The sequence below is a fragment of the Giraffa tippelskirchi genome, chromosome 5, assembly GCF_054371585.1.
Source record: "Giraffa tippelskirchi isolate mGirTip1 chromosome 5, T2T-mGirTip1v1.2.pri, whole genome shotgun sequence".
Classification (NCBI taxonomy): Eukaryota; Metazoa; Chordata; class Mammalia; order Artiodactyla; family Giraffidae; genus Giraffa; species Giraffa tippelskirchi.
Window position 1 is genome coordinate 91,549,773 of NC_137279.1, and position 21,311 is coordinate 91,571,083.

At 40.4% G+C, this 21,311-nt stretch overlaps 1 protein-coding gene across 1 annotated transcript in view; it reads left to right on the plus strand.

Moving 5' to 3' along the window:
• The first annotated feature begins 17,507 nt into the window (after positions 1-17,507).
• FCRL4 (Fc receptor like 4) overlaps positions 17,508-21,311 on the plus strand; it is a 35,713-nt gene continuing 31,909 nt past the window's right edge. Inside the window, exons 1-3 of the mRNA XM_081494064.1 lie at positions 17,508-17,621; positions 19,321-19,344; positions 19,502-19,525. Coding sequence (XP_081350190.1) covers positions 17,561-17,621; positions 19,321-19,344; positions 19,502-19,525 — 109 coding nt within the window. The 5' untranslated portion in view covers positions 17,508-17,560. The remainder of the gene's footprint in view (positions 17,622-19,320; positions 19,345-19,501; positions 19,526-21,311) is intronic.

Consider the following 21,311-nt stretch of genomic DNA (forward strand, 5'->3'; position numbering starts at 1 on the left):
GTAAAGAATCCATCTGCAATGCAGGAAGCTTGAGATGGATCCCTGAGTCAGGAAGATCCCCTAGAGGAGGGCATGGCAACCCACTCCAGTATTCTTGCCCGGAGAATCCCATGGACAGAGGAGGCTGGCGGAACCCTACAGCCCGTAGGGATATAAAGAGTCAGGCATGACTGAGCAACTTGACACACATGCATGCCTCCCATCAAAAGAAAGTTTCATTGGGCACACAAAGCCAGCTAAGAACTTGACAACAGACAATCAGGCATTACTACCTTGACTCCAAGAAGTCACTTTTCCAAAATTACTATAGGCTAGGTCCTTTACCTACAATAAAATATCACACTTCTTTTCCAATTCACCTCCCTCCCATTACCTTTTTCAATTCTTAGGGTATGAGAAGAGCTGTTCATCCCAAGAGAGGCTTTTGATATTTCTCTTTGAGAAGTCTTTCCTATTCTTTTACCTTTTTTAAAAAGGCTCTTGTAATATTATGACATAATGCACTCACTAGATGCATTAGGGATACCCAGCATATTGGTGCCAAGGATGCACTTCCATCCTGAAGAGCCCTCCAGATACCCAGTAAGCTCACATAAAGACAAATAATAAACTTAGGGAAAATCCTAACTAACGCAGGGAGGGAAAAGGATCCCAGCTCTCATTAAATGTCCCCCAGTGATGAAAGGAGCCTGTTAAAATGCCCTGTGCCAAGAGACTGCAGAAGACCTCCAGAGTGAAATGTCCCCATGAAGATATTAACCAGAAGGACAAGGAGAGCCTGGCATACATCAAACAAGTGGCTGAAGATCTCATGGCCCTAAAGGATGTCTAGAAAATTTCAAAGTGCCTTACCTGCAGGACACAGGAAGGGAGAATATAGACTCCAGCAGAGTGAAGACTACTGTGCCTTCTGAGGGTACCTATTAAAGTTCATGTGGATTTAATTTAAGTATTCACTTTTTAAACCTTCCAGGCAAGATTGTATAAGCGAATCAGTGATGGCCAAATAATTAAAAATCCTCAAGGATTCAAAATTGTAGCTGCTTTAATTTCAAAATCAAATATGTCCTGAATTTATGTCATAGGGTTACTCTGAACTGTGCCTATTTGGGATACAGTACAGAATCACAACCTCTTAAGACTGGAAGAAACCAAGTCAGAGTCACTACATGGTATTCACATGGGGATGTCATGAACTTTGCAGTCTCTACAGCCAGTATTCCATAGCACTGAGAATGGCTCTGGAGCCAATAAATCTGACTGCACAACAGAATCTGCCATAAAATAAACAAATATCCCATTGCAACCCAGACTTACTGATTCTAATTTCTGGAAATGAGGATCAAGAAACAGTGTTGGTATAGTAAACCAAATGCATAGCGATGTTGGGTTAGTTTGGGCTATTTAATAAAAAATGATAATAAAAATAACAGAAACAAAGATTTAGTGCTTACCATGTGCCAAATACTGTTATAATCACTTACCATGTAGTGACTAATTAAATCTTCACTTTTTATTATTATTACTGTTTTCCTCATTTCACAAATACAGAAACTGAGATACAGTAATGGTGAGTAATTTACCTAAAGTGACCCAACCACAACACACTACACTATACTCATAAAGAGCACACCAAGGTCTCGAGAAGCAAATGATTCCCTTAGGTTACACAGCCAGTAGCCAAATCACTAAATTTTCCAGGTGTAAAGCATTTACTATCTGCCCCTGGGAAGACAGGCATTTCATATTTTTCATTCATTCCACTAACATATATTAAGCACTAATTCGACCCCAGGCACTGTGCCAGGAGCTAGAAACACAGTGGGACCGAGCCAGGAATTTATGGCCAAGGAATACACATACAGTGGTCATGTGGAATGTGGGGTGTTTATCCTGAGTGTAAACTTCCCAGCACGGGGCCTTCCAGACCATCATCTATGGATATGTGAAATGAGTGGACGCCTCTATGTCAAATCCATCTGAGACAGAGCTTCCCCTTGGAGGATACTAGCTTTTCTCTGCCTCACAGGGACAGATTCTGGTGTCAGTCCCCACAGGTGAGGCCTCTATGTCTAGTCCACATTCATGTGTTGGTTCATTTATTCAATATTTTGTGTGTATGTCCCATGTGCTAAAGATGCTGTCATTCTCCTGATTTATTCAACGCTCAAATGGAAGATTTGGGAAATGATTCAAAAATGGAAATTTGGACATGCCATGTCCTGCATCCCTCACCCTTTCTGGGACTAAGCTCAAACTGTTTCCTCAGGAACAATGCCTTCTACTATCCTCACCCTCTATCCCTGTCTGATTTCTACTTCTTCACATTTCAATTCATATGTCAATGTATCTGAGAAGTCTAACTCTCCTCCCAACTCTGCTTTCAGAGATAATAATGAAATACCATAACTCCTGCTGATAATAATAGCACTTACTTCTTAACATAGCACTTACTTTGTTCTAGTGCTTGACATATGTTAATTGATCATATAGAGTATTGTTTATATATGAGGAAATTAAGCACAGAGAGAGTATGTAAGTTAGTCAAGATCACACAGTTAAAAAGTGGCAAAGTCTAGTTTTGAAATTAGAATTCTGGCACCAGAATCTATACAAAGATGCTATAGATTTAAGACAATATTTTATGACATATTTTGGAACACAAAAAAGAAACACTGCTTAAATACAAACTAAAACCTCATGGTGATGGTAATTGATATATATTCACCTAATGGCATCCCATTTTCTTCCTGGATATTACTATGTTTTTTGTCTAAGACTTCATTGTATTCAGAGTTTGAACTTTTTCTGAACAGCTTTGGTCAACAGCAATATGCACAGGAATCTTTATTTTAGATATGACAATATCATTGTGAGGTACATCAGAGACAACGAAACTTTGTTTAAAGTCCAAGATTCTTTTTGTCCCTTGATTAAATCATGTGTTATTGAAAGTTAAGTATCTTTTCTGTGATATTAGCCCAACATAATAGAAAGCTACTTACACAATCTATATCTTTGAAGGAAATGATAATGAGCTATACTTCTGATGAAAATTTCCAAACAACTGATTATTTTCCTCTGAACTTGATTTGGATGTCCCCAGCTTAGACTTGTTTTGGTCCTACCAGGCCTCAGAGGTTGCCCTTGCTGGGCCTCCGTGGCATCGCCCATGCACAGGTGTATCAGGCAGCAGTCTACCAACCTTTCAAGACCCTGTGCCTTTCTGGGTACTGAATCCTCTGAAACTCTGTCTACATGTTAGCCCCCTTGCCAGCTTTTCTTCCCCTCTTGATTGACTGTTCCCAGGACTGACACTTATTTCTGTGCTTTCAGAAATCTTTCAGCTCAGGTCTAAAGAAATGCCTCTACTCCAGTTCATCTGCTCCAGCCAGGGACCAGGAGCTTGTGTATATCAATGGTGAATGAGTAATGGCTGTTAGGTAAGGTCTCTAGGTAAGGAAAGGTATAGGGAAAGGACCAATGAAGTGAGGCTTGTAGGGACGTCCTTAACATACCAGGTTCCGCTGAGACTCAACTGGAGTGGTCAAGGGAAGTATGAAGCATGTGGTTGGGAAAAGTGCCTCTGTGAGCCCTTGACCACCACCTCCTCTCTAACCTTGTCCCCTTTTTTCAGTGAATCCAATGTGTCTGTGCATGGTTCATTCCCAGGTCTAGAGCACCTGGCAGGGACCGAAGGGTGCAAGTGAGCTTTGGGGCAGTGCTTCTGTCTTTGCTGTAGATCAGGGGTTAAGTGGGATGCTGGACACAGCAGAGGTTTCCAGAGCAGTAACTTCTGCCCCTTGACACTGATAGCAGTCATCACTCTGCACATAGGAAGAGAATGTGGGTCTCTCTCGATGGCCATATCTTTCAGAGCCTCTGTGTCTTTTCCCTGTCTTGTGAGAGAGACAGAAATCCTGGGGGATGAAGTTTAAGGACTGGATAGAAGAGGCTTCCCCCCCCACCCAACACACACCCTCTTTTTAATTTTCTAATTTCCTCCCCACCAGAGCATCTGGAAGGCAAAGTGGTTCTATGTTCCTGGCTTGTCTTGTCCCAGTATTTATTCTCCCTCAATGAAACATGTAGTTCAGTGTATGAGACACAGTAGTCCCTCAACAAAACATTAGCTTCATTTTTCTTTATGAGTTTTTCCTCCTCAAAATTCCTGTGTTGTCTGTTCTGAAGTAGAGAAAGGACAGTCCCCAGCAGCCCCACTGAGCAGGTCTGAGCATGAAAGGAGCCTGAGAGGAACCTGCAGTGAGTCAGAACAGGTCCTACAGGCATGTCTTGACCTTGACTCAGATCCCTGGTGTCTTGAAGTACCCACCAGGATACCCATGTGCTTCTCTCCTAGGAGTCCTCAGTCATTGTTTCAAGGATAAAGATAATTATCTGTCAGGACTCAGCAAGGAAAACTCAACAGAAGAAAAACTAAAATCATGGCATCTGGACCCATCACTTCATGGCCAATAGCAGGGGAAAAAGTGGAAGCAGTGACAAATTTTCTTTTCTTAGGCTCCAAAATCACTGCAAATGGTGACTGCAGTCATGAAATTAAAAGATGCTTGCTCCTTGGGAAGGAAAACTATGACAATCCTAGACAGTGTATTAAAAAGCAGAGACATCACTTTGCTGACTAAGTCCATAGAGTCCGTATGGTTTTTCTAGTAGTCCTGTGTGGATGTGAGAGTTGGACCATAAGGAAGGCTGAGCACCGAAGAATTGATGCTTTCAAATTGTGGTGCTGGAGAAAGTTCTTGAGAGTCCTTTGGATTGCAAGGAGGGCAGACCAGTCAATCCTAAAGGAAATCAACCCTGAATATTCATTGGAAGGACTGATGCTGAAGTAGGTAGCTGATGCTCCAATGCTTTGGCCACCTGATGCAAAGAGCCAAGTCATTGGAAAAGACCCTAATGCTGGGAAAGATTGAAGGCAAAAAGAGAAGGGGTTGGCAGGGGATAAGATGGTTAGATAGCATCACCAACTCAGTGTACATGAATTTGAGCAAACTCCAAGAGATAGTGAAGGACTTGGAAGACTGACATGCTGCGGTCCTTGGGGTCTTAAAGAGTCGGACACGACTTACAGACTGAACAACAGCAAGGAAAGTCAGGGCTAAGAAGTACCCTCTGAAGATACTAGAGAAGGTTATGGGAATATCTTCCTCATGACCTGCTCATGACCCAGACCTTGTGTTTCCTTCAGGGACGAGGGTTGGTAGTTGGAGCTGTCTTTCCAGTTTTCTTCACGCCCTCACCCAGACTATACCATACTACAGTGAAGCCAGTATAGCCTAGGGCCCTCAGCTGGAAGAACCAGGTCAGAGACAAGACATGAGGGAGAGGGAAACTTCGTGAGTAGGGGCTGCCCCCAAATCCCCTGAGGGGAGCTATGCAGTCAGCACCTGCACACTCAGGGAGCAGAAGCCTTGCACTAGGCTATTGGCTGCAAGTCACAGACCCCCTGGGGGAAACTTTGCCACAATTCTTAGGTTTAACTGTGACAGAGGGCCCTCAACTTGGCAAGCAGTGGGAAGAGATAACCTTTCAAGCACTTTTACCATCAGGCAAGACCTGGTATGCATGTCATGTTCTAATTTCATTCATGATTTGTTTTACTAGTTTACCCCATTTCTTCACTTCTAATCTTTTGACATGCATTCAAGTCCTGATCATCATATTATTGATAATCATCATATCATCTTCTACTTCATGAGGTTAGAATAAATCAACAAATTAAACATAATAATGTGGTGTAAGTAGTTCTAATTGGAATAAGAAAATTAGTTGTGAAAAACAAACTGTTATAATGACTCTATGTCAATGGTATATTTTTATATTCATCTGCCTCTACTGCAAGTATGTAGTCAGGCTACATTGTATTACATTAAGGTAGCTTAATTATATGAAAAACTACCTTAAAGCCATTAGGTTCCTAGATAAAGGGTTTCCCTCCTCACTCTGCACCTTCTATTTTCCATTCTCCCTGACCAAAACCCCAATTAATTCTTAACACTGTTTCTATCAATGGATTAACTTTCAACTTTACATAAATTTAAAAGAATAAAAAAGACTTTCTTCGGCAATTTGAGTGGGAATATTCTTTCCAGAATCCATTTAATCCTTAGTCCTAGAGATTTTAAATAGTTATGAAATGAGGTTTCCATAACATGAAATACAAAATAATTGAGACCAAAATAAATGCCATTACAGAAAGTTTATTACACTTTCCTTAAAGCACAGACCTGCCTCTCTCCTTTTATACCAAAATTTTCAGAGTCCATGGTCCCCCAAATACCAGTCTCTTCTGTCCTCCTTGTCCCCACCTTCACTTCCCACCATTTACCACCATCATACTCTTTGCTCTTCATTGAAGGAAAAATTTAAATCTTTGAAATGGTTTAAATTAAAAAAAAAATTAAATCTTTGAAACATTTCCAGAAACTTTAGGCAAAGTAGGCAAGACATATATTTCAGGAAAATAAAGGGAAGAAAATAAATTCTAAAAAGAGGAATGGTGGGTCAAAACAGCCCCTGGTGTCTGCAGAAATAATACGTCATAGACAAAAGGAAGGTGAAAAAAAAAAAAGAAGAAACAAAAATCTGACAAACAACTTCAGATGAAAATGAAAACCTGACAAACAACTTTAGGTTGAGACATACGATGGTAAATTTTGTCAACAGGACTAGGCTCAGAGATGCCAGTGTTGCTAGTAGAACATTACTTCTGGGTATTTCTGTGAAGGTTTCTGTAGAAGAGAATTGCATTTGAATCACAGACTGAGTAAAGACCTAGCCTCATCAATGCAGGTGAGCATCACCTAATCTGTTGAGGACCAGATTAAAACACAAAGGTGAAGAAAAAGCTTGAGCCAGGACATCCATCTTCTCCTGACTTCAGATATCAGCACTCCTGGTTCTTGGGCCTTCAGACTCAGACTGTTATACCATTGGCTCCTCTGGTTCTCAGGCTTTCAGGTTTGGACTAGGACAATACTACTGGCTGCCTTGAGCCTCCAACTTGCAGACAGCAGATCATGAGACTTCTTAGTCTTCTCAATCATGTGTCAGTCCCTTTTGCTATATCTATGCATATTCTACTGGTTAAAAAGGTAATTGCAGAGACTTAACAAGGTATTCTGGGCTAGAATCTTCTCTGTTTTTGGAAAAGAGGTGACATAGCAGGACAAAAAGACAAGATTTGGACTGGATGTGAATGCTGATTGATTTTTTACCACTTGTCTGGCTTTGGGAAATTATTATCCTCTCTGAACCTCAGTTATTTTATCTATAAAATGGGAATAATTATCTTATAGGGCTGTTATAAGATTGAAACCTTCTAAGAAATAAATGCCTATTGTAAAGAAGGCATATAACAAGTGGTAATTTTAATGTTTGGATTGCTATTATCATGATTGTTATGGAAAGGACTGTTCCTTACAGACATCCCAAAATACAATTTATCAAGAGATCTTAAGTGAGTTTTACCCATGTTACTGTTGCCACCTTTTTCCAAACATAGACAAATGCATAGAACCCTACGTACACTCATATAGTCTAATCAATGGAGTAGACTACAGAAAGCCCACTTCTCTTCTCCAGTCTTCAGATAATATTTTAGTCAGGGTTTTTTGTTCTAGAACAGAAGCCAGTTCTGGCTCACTTTTCAAAATGGGGATATTTAACTGAAAGTATATTAGCGACTCAGAAAGTGGAATGACTAGGCTTAGGAAATGGATAGGAACAGGAGAGTAAGCGACCCAAGCAGTAGAGACCACAGCAAATGTCACGACGCTACAGAAATGTGATCTACACACTGATCTGTCCACTGCAGCAACCCCATACCCTAATACCACCAGCTCAAGCTGCAAAGTCCTGGGATAGAGGACTAACAGGCTGAGCCTGGGTCATACATCTATCTCTTGACAGCACAGGAATGGGGGATGGAATAGTCTTGTTCATTGGGCTTTTAAAAGGAGACACTGCACTATTCCTCACCAAGATCATGCATCAGGTGAGTCCACCTAAAAGGAAATCAAAGTGATGATAAGAAGGGTGTGTTGTACTCAAGAGATCAAATAAAGCAGATGACAAGAGTCTGCTAGAGCCACTAACTCAGTCATCTTAAAATATGACTAATTGACCCATATATATGTCCTATATACCCATGCAAATAAAGTATATCTTTTTTTTTTTTTTGGCCAAGCCATATGACTTGCAGGATCTCAGTTCTCTGATCAGGGATTGAACCCAGGTCATGGCAGTGAAAGTGCCAAATCCTAACCACTAGACCACCAGGGAACTTCCAAAGTGTGTCTTTTTTGATTAGATACAAATAAAGTTACTACTGTAAAACAGATTATAGCAAGAATTATGAAAGGCTAGAGATAGATGCACATTGAAGAACTTAATGAACTAAAAATAAAAGGCTGAACTTTAAAGAGGGCCTCTTTTTAGTGTTCATAAATTGAATATTACCTCTATGAAATGCAGCTACATGCTCAATAGGAAACAAAAAGCTTTCTAAGTATAAGAACTTTCACAGAGGGTAAATCTATAAAAGAATGTTTCTTGAGGGCAAAAATATTGTGTTTCCTGAAGGGAATTAAGCATTGGCTCATGTTCAGGAAGTTGAAAATATGATTTGAGAGCTGAAAGGATAAGTGTGTGAAATTTTTAACCAATGCATGGCATTTTTACAGCAGTTTATAAAAATATAAAGATAAATACTACCACCACCTGGAATAACCATTTACTTCAATATCTTTAAGAATTAAGATGGAACTAAAAGATTTGGTCTTGATGCTAACAGTATATTGAGATAAATCACATCAGATAGTGTGTGCACGCCTGCTCAGTCGATTCAGTCCTGTCTGACTCTTTGTGACCCACTGGACTGTAGCCCACCAGGCTACTCTGTCCATGGGATTCTTCAGACAAGAATATTGGAGTATGTTACCAAGCCCTCTTCCAGGGGAGTTTCCCAACCCAGGGATGGAACCCACATCCCCTGTGTCTCCTGCATTGTAGGCAGATTCTTTACCACTGAACCACCAGGGAAAGCCATCAGATAGTAAATCTGTGTAACAAATCACCCTAAAACCTAATGGTTTAAATCAACATACATTTATTTATCTTATGATTTGGCAATACAGTTACTTGGCTTGGGTTTATAACGACAGCTGTTTCGGCCTAGGCAGTGCTCGACAGTTATTGGCTGGATTCCCTTATGCATTTTTGCTGTCACCTGATGATTGGGTTTGGGCTGTCTGGTTTAAGCAGCGAAGGCAGAAGCATGCAAATCCTCTTGAGACATTCATGATTTTCATATCATTGTTTCTGCCACTTTTTATTGGCTAACGCAAGACATTAGGCCAGACTGTATTCAAGAGATAAAGAAACAGATTCCCCTCTTTTATGAGAGAAGCTACCAAGTCACATTATAAGGTCACAGATGCAGGTTGGGGAAGAGTTTGTGGCTATTTTTGCATCTACCACAAGTCTTGAAAAGTTAATATGTGCTCAGTCGCACAGTCGTATCCGCTCTTTTGTGACCCCGTGGACTGTAGTCCCTCAGGTTCCTCTGTCCATGGGATTTCCCAGGTAAGAATACTGGAGCGGGTTGCCCTCACCTTCTCCAGAGGTTCTTCCTATCCCAGGGATGCAACCTGCATCCCCTGTGTCTCCTGCATTGACAGGCAGATTCTTTACCACTGAGCCACCTGGGAAGCCTAAAGTTGAATATAGCCTGGTCAAAATTAGTAAGAAAAACATAAATGTGCTCTTACAGTGGTCAGTGCTAATGCTGAACTTATGATTTGCAATGAAAAGGAACTAAATTTGATCATTGCACCATTCATAAGAAATCACTCTATGCTGAAACAGAACACATCTCAAACTCAATAATTAAAACCATAAGCCAGATATATTCCTGGGATTCAAATCAAAGAAAGACTAGCCATTTTACTTGATGAATAAGAGGCAGAGTATAGTTGTCACTCATACATGAATTTTAGGTGACTTACTTGTGATATGATACCATAGAGAACTGAAAGAAACTTATTCATGTCACTGACCTTGGCTCCCAAATATTAGGTCAAATACTTGGATTTTTAGTGGATGATTCAATACATTTAAACACTATTTAAACACCCCAGACCTGTGCCCCAAAAACTGGGGAGGTGGGCTGGGAGCAAAAGGAGAGGGTGGGAGCCAGTTTTGCGTGGTTTATTTTTGTTAATTATCTGGATAACAGCAAGAAACAGAGAATAAAGATTGAGCGAGATCTGGGCAAAAAAAAAAAAAAAAGAGAAAAAATAAACACTATTTCTCAGGGAAACATTCATTAGTATTATGTGCTGTGCTGTGCTGTGCTTAGTTGCTCAGTCACGTCTGACTCTTGGCGACCCCATGGACTACATGTAGCCCACCAGCCTCCTCTGTCCATGGGGATTCTCCAGGCAAGAATGCTGGAGTGGCCTTCCTCTATGGGATCTTCACAACCCAGGAATTGAACTTGGGTCTCCTGCATTGCAGGCAGATTCTTTACTGTCTGAGCCACCAGGGAAGTCCAAGAATACTGGACTGGGTAGCCTATCTCTTCTCCAGGGGGACTTCCTGACCCAGGAATTGAACTGGGGTCTCCTGCATTGCAGGCAGAGTCTTTACCAACTGAGCCACCTGGGAAGCCCCATTAGTATTATAATTACCCAAAATTGTTATCCCATTCACTGAAATCAGTTTCTATAAATAAAAGGGATGACCCAAGCTATATATCTCTAATTATAGAGTTGAAAAGTAAATTTAGAAAAAAATGTTTGAAAATAAACTAACATGGTTAAATTGACCTTTTCCAATGAACATGATAGTTGAGCTCAAGAGTGTCAAATAGAAATAACTAAAGAGTAAGGCAATGTAACAGTGAAAAATAAATATGGCAATGTAGGAATGCCAGAATTCCAAACATCTAAGTCATTCTCCTGAATATGAAAACCACTGTGCAAACTTTCTACCCATGATCAGAGATGTTTACATTTGCAAATAGCTATTTAACCTTATAAAACAACAAAAATAAATATTGTCACCATTTGTCTTTTTTTTCTTCCAGTTTTATGAAGATATAACTGACTTGCAGCACTACATAAGTTTAAGGCTTCTCAGGTGGCACAGTGGTAAAGAATCTTCCTGCCAATGCAGGAAATGCAAATACGCAGATTTGATTCCTGGGTTGGGAAGATCCTCTGGAGGAAGAAATGGCAATCCACTCCAATATTCTTGCCTGAGAAATCCCATAGACAGAGGAGCCTGTAGGTTACAGTCCATGGGGTCGCCTAAAGAGTCAGACCTGACTGAGTGACTGAGCACGCATGCACATGTCATAGGAGTTTAAGGTGTGCAGCATAATGATTTAACTTACATGCATCATGAAATAACGATCATAAGATTAGTAAACATTTATTATCTAATTTAAGTGCAAAATTAAAGAAATAGAGGGACTTCTGTGGTGGTCTAGTGGTTAAGATTCTGTGCTTTCAAAACTGGGGGCGTGGGTTTGATTCCTGGTGGGGGAACTAAGATCCCACATGCTGTCTGTGATCTTAGTTGAAAAAAATTTTGTTTCCTTTTGATGAAAGTTTGTATCTTTTGACTACCCTTATCCAATTCCCCCTCACAAACCCCTCCCCCATCTCAGGTAACTACAAATCTGATCACATTTCTATGCATTTGTTTGTTTTTGAAGTATAATTGACCTATAATACAATTAGTTCCTGTCATAGAACATAGTGATTTGATGTTTCCATACATTTCAAAATAATCACCATGATAAATCCAGTTACCATCTGTTACCAAACAAAGATATTACATAATTATTTACTGTATTCTCCACACTGTTCATTTCATAGCCATGACTCATTTATTTTGAAACTGGAAGCTTGTTTCTTAATCTCCCTCATCTATTTCTCTCCCCCCCACCCCTCTTCCTTCTGTCAACCATTTTTTTCTCTATCTATGACTATTTATGCTTAGTTACATTTGTTCATTTGTTTTTTAGATTTCACATATAAGTGAATCGTGCAATATTCATCTTTCTCTGTCTGACGTACTTCACTAAGCATAATACCCTCTGGATCCACCCGTACTGTCACAAATAGCAAGATTTGATTCTTCTTTATGTCTGAGTTGTATTTCCTTGTGTGTTTATGTATCCATATATGTATATAAACATATATACATATGCATAATAATTCCTTGTGTGTACACATCACATAATACTTCATAGTGTGTATACATCACATCTTCTTCATTCATTCATCTACTGATGGTCATTTAGGTAATATCCATATCTTAACTGCTGAAAATAATAGCGCAGTGAACATAGGGGTGCATATGCCTTTGAATTAGCATTTTCATTTTCTTCAGATAAGTATCCAGGAACAGGATTGCTGGATATACAGCAAATTCCCTGAGTTGTACAGCAAATTCCCACTGGCTATCTATTTTACATACGGTAGTGTATGTATTTCCAGGCTACTCTCTCCATCCGTCCCACTCTTTCCTTCCCTCCATCTCCCGTGTCCTAAGTCTGTTCTCTATGTCTGTATCTCCATTGCTGCCCTGCAAATAAGCTCATCAGAATAAGATAATTAAACTTTTAATGCATTATGGCAATTGATTTTTCTCACACCTGACTTTCTTTACCCTACATTGCTTGCCTGACTTCCATAGGTTTGGAATTCACACCCCTTGAAACAGAAAAATCAGATTAAAACAGATGCCAAGAGCAACAATCTATGAAAAGCAACTAAAGCAGAGTAAATTGGTAAAACACAAACTTGCCCCACTCCCATAAAGTAGACAGCATCCTCCCATGCAATTTTTTAGGCTCTTTAAAGCAGTCTTCTCTCTATCAAAGTTTTTGTGATGTGCAGTTAGTTGCACCTAAAAATGTGTAGTTACAGACAAAATTTAGAACCAAATGCATAGTTTAATGCTGTTTATCAGTGATGGGTGGCCTTATTTTAGTATCTAGATTTTAAATTGTTTAATATACAGTCTGCCAGTGAATTGCTTGGTTTAGAAAATCACAAAGTCTAACTAAATGTTATGGTTTTAAAATTTTTATTTTGCTGATTCTTTCTCAAAATGTTTAGTCCAATGGAAGTGAAATAGTAAGGAAATTAATTTTTATATGTAAGCAAAATCAGTAGATCAGTTTTTCACTTTCTCTTCCAAATAAGTAGGGCCCCCCTAACATGTGCCATCCAAGACAAGAGCAGAAATGGAGGCCTTCATAGTATATATGTGGAGGTTTAAACATTATAAATCAATCTAGTGAACTAGTAAAATATGTTTTTTCCTCTTACCTAGCAAATATGCCTTTACAATGACCTGCCAGTCTAGGTTCAAATATCAACTCCTTGGATCTTCAGAATTCCATACTGGAACATGGCACCATAAGAAAAGCAAGCTCTGGTTGCAGGTCCCAAGCCTGCAGCTTCCTCCTTCTCTTCCCACCCCCAGCTTCATCCTATAACACAATCCATGTCAAAGGGAAATAGAGACTCAATTGCAAGAGTTCCCAATGGCCAAAGCAGAAATATTTTAAGCAATGAGATAAAGTAGCATTAGATTATACCTAAAGTATAAAATGAATACGCATGGTCATAGTGATATAAACAAAGACTGAATGAATGAATGAACACACAGACAAATAAATAAATAATGGGGACCAAAAGACAAATCTTTCTTACAAAATTGGAACTTAATGCCCTCTCAACCCCACTTCCTGAGTGTGGGTTGGACTTAGGAACTTGCTTCTAAACACTAAAGGATGGAAAGGGATAAATAGTAACATTACATTGAAGAAAACTGGCTAACACCACCATAACCAAATGACTGAGATAAGCAGTACTTGCAATAAGACATGCTGATGTTGTGTATCCCTTGATATGAGTGATGAGAAGCACACTGTGGCATTCTTTCTGCAAACCCATAACTCCAGTCGAATCCTGAGAAAAACATCAGATAAACGCAGATGAAACAACATTATAGGATATCTGGTCAATGATCCTTAAAGTTGTCAAAGTCATGAAAAACAAAGACTGAGAAGCTATCACAGACCAGGGTAGACTAAGCAGAAATATCTAAATGTAATGTGGTATTTTAGATTTGATACTACAAAGAGAAAAGGGATATTAAAGGAAAAAATGGTAAAATATGAGTAAAGTGTGAAGTTAAAATTAATGCATATGTATAGAATCTAGAAAAATGGTACAGGTGAACCTGTTTGCAAGGCAGGAATGGAGATTCAGACTTAGAGAACAGACATGTGGACACAGTGAGGAAATGGGAAGGGGGGATGGATTGGGAATTGACATATGTACACACTACCATGTGTAAAATAGATAGCTAGTGGGACAAAGCTACTGTATAGCAGAGGGAGCTCAGCTTGTGCTCTGTGATGACCTAGAGGAGTGGGATGGGGGTGGGAGTGAGGTTCATGAGGGAGGGGATATATGTACCCATATGGCTGACTCCTTCATTGTACAGCAGAAACATTGTAAAACAATTATACTCCAATAAAAATTTTAAAAAGGTAATATACCAATCAGGGTTTCTTAGTTTTAACAACTATACCACTATAACATGAGACAATGGACAAGGGATATATAGGAACCCTCTGGAACCCCACTCCAGTACTCTTGCCTAGAAAATCCCATGGACGGAGGAGCCTGGTAGGCTATAGTCCATGGGGTCGCTAAGAGTCGGACACGACTGAGCGACTTCACTTTCACTTTTCCCTTTCATGCACTGGAGAAGGAAGTGGCAACCCACTCCAGTATTCTTGCCTGGAGAATCCCAGGGACGGCGGAGCCTGGTGGGCTGCCGTCTATGGGGTCGCACAGAGTCGGACACGACTGAAGCGACTCAGCAGTAGCAGCAGCAGCAGTACTATCTCTGCAATTTTTCTGTAGATCTAAAATTATTCCAAAATTAAAAATTTATTTTTAAAATGCAGTTTTAAATATTTTTTCATACATGAAAAAGATCAGTTTCTTACATTGTCAATACATATAAATATTACTGTTTCTCATTAATATAAAATCTAAAAGTTGTTCTTGATTGTTTAAGCAACTGCCTAATAAATTGTGGTATTTGATGATGTTTTGAAGTGAAACTATAGTTATGATAACAATAACATGCATTTATAGCAGTGACTTAAACACAACACAAATAGTACTTGACTTAAACCATGTAAACTTTTACATAGTGGTTGTCAATGTGATTTTTGTGCTTGGACATCTTTTGTAATGTCATAAATATAAAATTTTACTTGCTAGTTGAATATCATTCATTCATCAAAATTGATGCCAAAACTAAGAAAATAGAAGATGTGATTTCAGCTTTCCCTCTACCCTGAATCAATAATATTGAAGTACTTCGTGTAAAATACTTTTTGTAGAACACTGTATCAATTATAAAGTGCTTTCTAATTCATAGTCCTAAAATAATAATAGTGATTTATTGAAGGCTTACATTGTGCCTAGCACTGGGCCATGAGTTTTACATCATTATCGCATTCATACACATGACAATAGCAACATCCCCTTTGAAAGAAAGTGTTAGTCGCTCAGTCGTGTCCAACTCTTTGCAACCCCATAGACTGTAGTCTGCCAGGCTACTCTGTCCATAGGATTTCCCATTAAGAATACTGGAGTGGGTAGCCATTTCCTCCTCCAGGGGATCTTCCTGACCCAAGGATTGAATCCAGGTCTCCTGCACTGCAGGCAGTTTCTTTACTGTCTGAGCCACCAGGGAAGCCCTTTAAGTGAATATTATATTTATCTGGTTTTTACCAGTGTTGAATCTGAGACCTAAAGAGGTTAAGTACTTGACCAAAGTCATACAACTAATAAGAGGTGGGGACAAGACCTGAATCCATGCCTCACCCTTCCTGAGACAAATAGTGACAGCTGGAAGATGATAGGTCACAGAGCCAGGTGATAAAGGACCTAAGTGCCACCTTGACACTCTTTATGTCCCCATGGTGCCTTGTGTCTAGGAATACTTTGATCCTTACCACATTTTACAAAGTCTTTAAAGGAGATGCATTTTATTTATTTTGTGATATTTCTAAGGTCACGGACATTGCCTGGAATTGATGTCCAATACAATTCCTAATTTGAGAAAGAAACAACTGTATGTATATAGAAAAATGTGATTATGAGAAAAATACGGATCATTCACCTAATTCATCCTATGTCTGTTATCTCCTCCTCCTCCTAAGAAGGCCAGGGGTCATTTAGTCACAGATACTATAAGTGTGATGATGACAGGGATGTGACTGCCTTCATTTTTGACTATGCTCATCTCTCAGTCTACTTGGATGTCTCTTCCATGGGAAACTTCTCCTGATTCTCCAGAACTGGATCAGATTTCCCTTCTTCTGGACTATCATAGCACTTTTTATTCTATTTAACTTCCTGTTGGCTTTACTGTCTCCCCACTAGGATGAAAGCTTATCAAGTCTTGCTTACCACTATTCTCCCGGCACCTGGCATTATGCCTGAAAGTGAAAGTGGCTCAGTCTTGTCCAACTCTTTGAAACCCCCTGGAATACAGTCCATGGAATTCTCCAGACCAGAATACTGGAGTGGGTAGCCATTCCCTTCTCCAGGGGATATTCCCAACCCAAGAATTAAACCAGAGTCTCCCGCATTGCACGCAGATTCTTTACCAGCTGAGCCACAAGGGAAGCCCAAGAATACTGGAGTGGGTAGCCTATGTCTTCTCCAGTGGATTTTCCCTACCCAGGAATCAAACCAGGGTCTCCTGCATTGCAGGCGGATTCTTTACCAATTGAGCTATACTTATGTAATTAATATGTATTGGTTGAGACATTCCTGTAGCAAATTTTGAATTCTAGGATCTTAAATCAAAATTTTCACAGTCCATCCTCCAGGAAGAGCATGATGGGGCTATAATTTATTCTTTGCAGCCTTTTCAGATCAAAGTCTGTATCTTCATTTGAGACACATGAACCCGGGTATTTTCATAAAGGCCAGACAAGGTACAAGTTGTCTTATGATTCAGATACTTTGTCCTTTACAGATGGTTATCTGGAGGTGGCCCAGTAGAGTTTGTCAAGGGTCGTTTCTGCATTGAATGGGAAGTTTTTCAACACTGGAATGATACAGCCACATCCTTGTATTATGCGGATCTCAACCAGACTGCAGTCTTACCTAATATCTGATGGCAGAGAGAATCAGTTACAGTTTTCTCAGAAGACAGAGGCTGGAGGGTTCTGAAAATAAGACAACTAAAGCCTTGAGAAGCTATTCACAACAAGATATCTGAGCAGTTCTTAAATATTTTAAGTAAATGTTGACTTTCATCATTGAGATTTTCTCACACAGGGTAATGTGCTGTTTGGTATTTAAAGAAGGATTCCTCCACTTCCCCTTTTCACTTCATTAATTTGAGCAGCGATACTCAGAGAAGAGACTTGCTGAACTCACTCCCCAGTGCCGGGAACTGGCTTGTCACCTATGAGATGCTCCTCAGGATGCTAGAGGAGGCTTCTGTGCTGCTGTGGGCATCCTTACTGGTCCTTGGTAAGTGGTGGGGGGACGTCTCTGCTCACTGGGAAAACTGAGTCTCTCCATAGGAAAATGACTTCTCTGGGCTGGCTGCTGAAAAGAGATTTTACTCCCATTTAGAACAGCAGAAAATGAACAAAGGAGAAAGATATCAATTTAATGGAATGATAGGGAAAAAAATTATTTCCAAAAATGTGTTCCTCATTTGCTTTTAATTGCCTAGTTGAAAAATTCCCTTTACTCTCTAAAAAGTGGGCTTATTTTTCCATGTAAAAAAAGCTACAATTAGATTTAGTTACCTCTCTAATCACAGATCATGAAGAACAAGAGTAAAAGATGAACTGACTCCCTTGTTAAAGGGCCATGTTCTGACCATGGGCTGATGTAGAATGATCTTCTGCTGAGAATAGTTACTTCTTTCTCTGTGTTGAAAGATCAAATCTGTTCTGGTGTTTGCAAAGAGCATGAGAAGTTTCCCTTTGATTTTTCTTCCCTGCTTCTGTGTTACTTGCTAATATCTATCCAAATGAGACACTGAATCTCTATTAGTTCAAGCTTTGGGAAATAAAGACTAGTCAGTCATTTGCACAATGAATTTTGTTAAACGTGTTTGTCTTGTTCTCAGCTGTATCTCCAGGCTCTAATTAAGAAGGGAAGAGTTATTAGTGTGACTGGTGCATTATGGGAACTCAGTAAATAGTGAATGAGCGGTTATATGGGGCACAGCACAGTGTTGGGCAATGCAGAAGATGCAGAACATGGAGGACATGGCCTCTGTCCTCAAGAACTGACACTCTGATAAGGAAATCAAAGGACATATGAAAGAGTATTTGACCTGGCAATACAGGAAAAATATTGCACAATGGGTTATAGGATAATATGTGATGATAATTAATTACTGCCGATAACCCTGTGTCAGACAGTCTTCTAAGAATATCTTATTGTATTAATGTATCTAATTCTTTAACAATCGAAGAACTGGAACTACTGTAAATCTTGTTTTATGGGTGAGGAAACTAAGGCAAAGAGATGACGTCTTGCCTTAAGTTTCATGCAGCAGTTAAGTGGTAGAGTCAGGATTCAAACCTCTGATCTGATAGTGCAGTTATGCTTTTAACCACTTCCCCATACTGCATGTCCAGTTGAGGATCTCATGTGAACTCGAATGGGAGACGTTCTAAGTCAAAAGAAAAGTGACGGTGCTGTGGTATAGAGGTATCTCAGAGGGCTTCATGGAAGAGGTGGAATTTCATCTGGGCTTTAATGCATGGGTGTAATTTGCTTTTGCTTCATACTGAGGGAGGAGAATAACACTCCGGGCAAGAAGATAGCAAAGCTAAGCCTCGGCAGCAGCCACAGTTATGTTAAAAAATAATTATAGCAACCCTTAACTGACGACTTACTAATTTAACTCCTTAAAATAAGGCCACGAGGTCACTTTGATGGTCCTCATTTTACAGATGAAGAAATTGAGCCTTGGAGGTTTTGTATAGCTTGCCCAGGGTCGCAGAGCTAAAATTCAAACCTGTTTCCACCTGAGTCTGCAGCCTGAGACTCCGGCCATGGCATTACCTTGTTTCTCCAGGATGGGTGGATCTGGACATGTTTTTCCTCCTTTTGAGTGGAAGTTGAAAATGGGCACCTGGGCTCTCAGGGTAAAATGGTTTGGGACTCATCACTTTGTGCTGATACCTGACTCTTTACTCTCTTGCAGCAACTCCAGTCAGTGGACCACTTGGTAAGTCCTTCTTTTCCCTTCTCTTTTATGTTTCTGGATGTCCTAACAGCCACCCTGTATCTCAAATATTTGTCAAAATGGGCACCTGGGCTCTCAGGGTAAAATGGTTTGGGACTCATCACTTTGTGCTGATACCTGACTCTTTACTCTCTTGCAGCAACTCCAGTCAGTGGACCACTTGGTAAGTCCTTCTTTTCCCTTCTCTTTTATGTTTCTGGATGTCCTAACAGCCACCCTGTATCTCAAATATTTGTCAAAAGGGGCCTTGTTGTGCCCGCATCCTTTTCTTGAGGACTACAGGCAGGTAAAAACACGTCTTTGGACTCTGACCCTAAGAGTTTGGGGGTCACACTCCTGAACCAAACCTGCTGTTGTGCTGGATGATCTTGGAGGAGGATCTGGGATATATGTCATGGAATTCAAGGAGAAGGTGTGTCCCTATCTGATGTGGGATTCTAGCTGATTTGACAGAATGCATAGAATCTTGAGGGGGGAAGAATAGAAATAAACTATTACCTCAATGGGGGAGGTTGATGTGCAAACAACTTGCTGGCTTCTCCATATTTCCACCAGCTTGACAGATCAGTTGCATCCTCATACTCAGCTGCTTCAGTCATGTCCTACTTTGTGACGCCGTGGACGGCAACCTGCCAGCCTCCTCTGTCTATGGGATTTCCCAGGCAAGAATACGGGGGTGGGTTACCTTTTCCTCCTCCAGGGGTTCTTCCCCACCCAGGGACCAAAGCCGTGTCTCTTGTGGTTCCTGCATTGGCAGGCGGATTCTTTACCATGAATCACAGGGGAAACCCCTGACAAATCACTGCCCCTAAGCACGTGCAACCAACTCATCCCAAACTTCAGCATTCTTTGTAGATATTTCTCATTAATAAGCTCATATCATGAAGACTTTGAGCCCCTATCCTACTAGTTAACAGAAAGCCCAGGCTTCTTTGGGGAGCTGTTTCCAGGAATTTTGGCAGTCCCTGAGGATTCATTCAAGTCTCCTCTATCCAGGGAGCTGATTATAGTCAGTCAACTCCAGCCAGCAGAAGCCACTACCCCTTGATGCACACTGTCCCGTGAAACTTCCCAGAAGAGTCTCCCCCTCAGTGCTGTGGATACAGACTTTTCCCTACAAATAACTGGGAGGATATCATAACTTGACAAGGCTTTGTTAAAATTTCTATGATGGAGAAATAAAATACAGACAGTGTCAGCCAGTAGATGTGGGTAATCTCACAACCCACTGCTTCTGTCCCAACCTCAGAAAGACCCTGACAAGATGTGTCTCCTCCTGGCCACAGGGCTGCCTGTATGTAGCAGGAGCAGCTCGCTTGGTGTGGCAAGGAATGAAGCTGCATCCATCGAAGGAAGTTTTCCCTTCTCCCTAGAACAAGACCCACTACCCAAGTCTCCATTTCCCCAATCCCAGGTTCTTCCCAGGAACACAGACAATGCAGATTTCTATTCTCTTCAAGAGAAACACAGTCCCATACCTGCTGGGGACATAGTATTTCTGTACAAACCTCTAAAGAAAGAGAGAGGGAAAAGGTCTGAAGAAACACATGCATGTTTATAAAACCAAACAGAACACTTAGTTTTCTTGTTTAAAACAAGCATTCAGGTCACTCTACAGTTTTTGCCCTCAGAGTATTTTCGTTACATTTGGGTTTAATTCTAAGGTGTATTTTGGCACTTCTTGCAGAAAAAGATGAGAATAGGTAAAGTCTCAGGGCTTCTCTGGTGGCTTAGCAGAAAAAAATCCACCTGCAATGCAGAAGCTTCAGGAGATGTGGGTTCAGTCCCCGGGTCAAGAAAGTCCCCTGGAGGAGGACATGGCAACCCACTGCAGTATTCTTGCCTAGAGAATCCCATGGACAGAGGAGCCTAAAGGGCTATAGTCCATAGGGTCACAAAGAGTCAGACACGGCTGAAGTGACATAGCACTCATGCATGAAAAGTCTCAA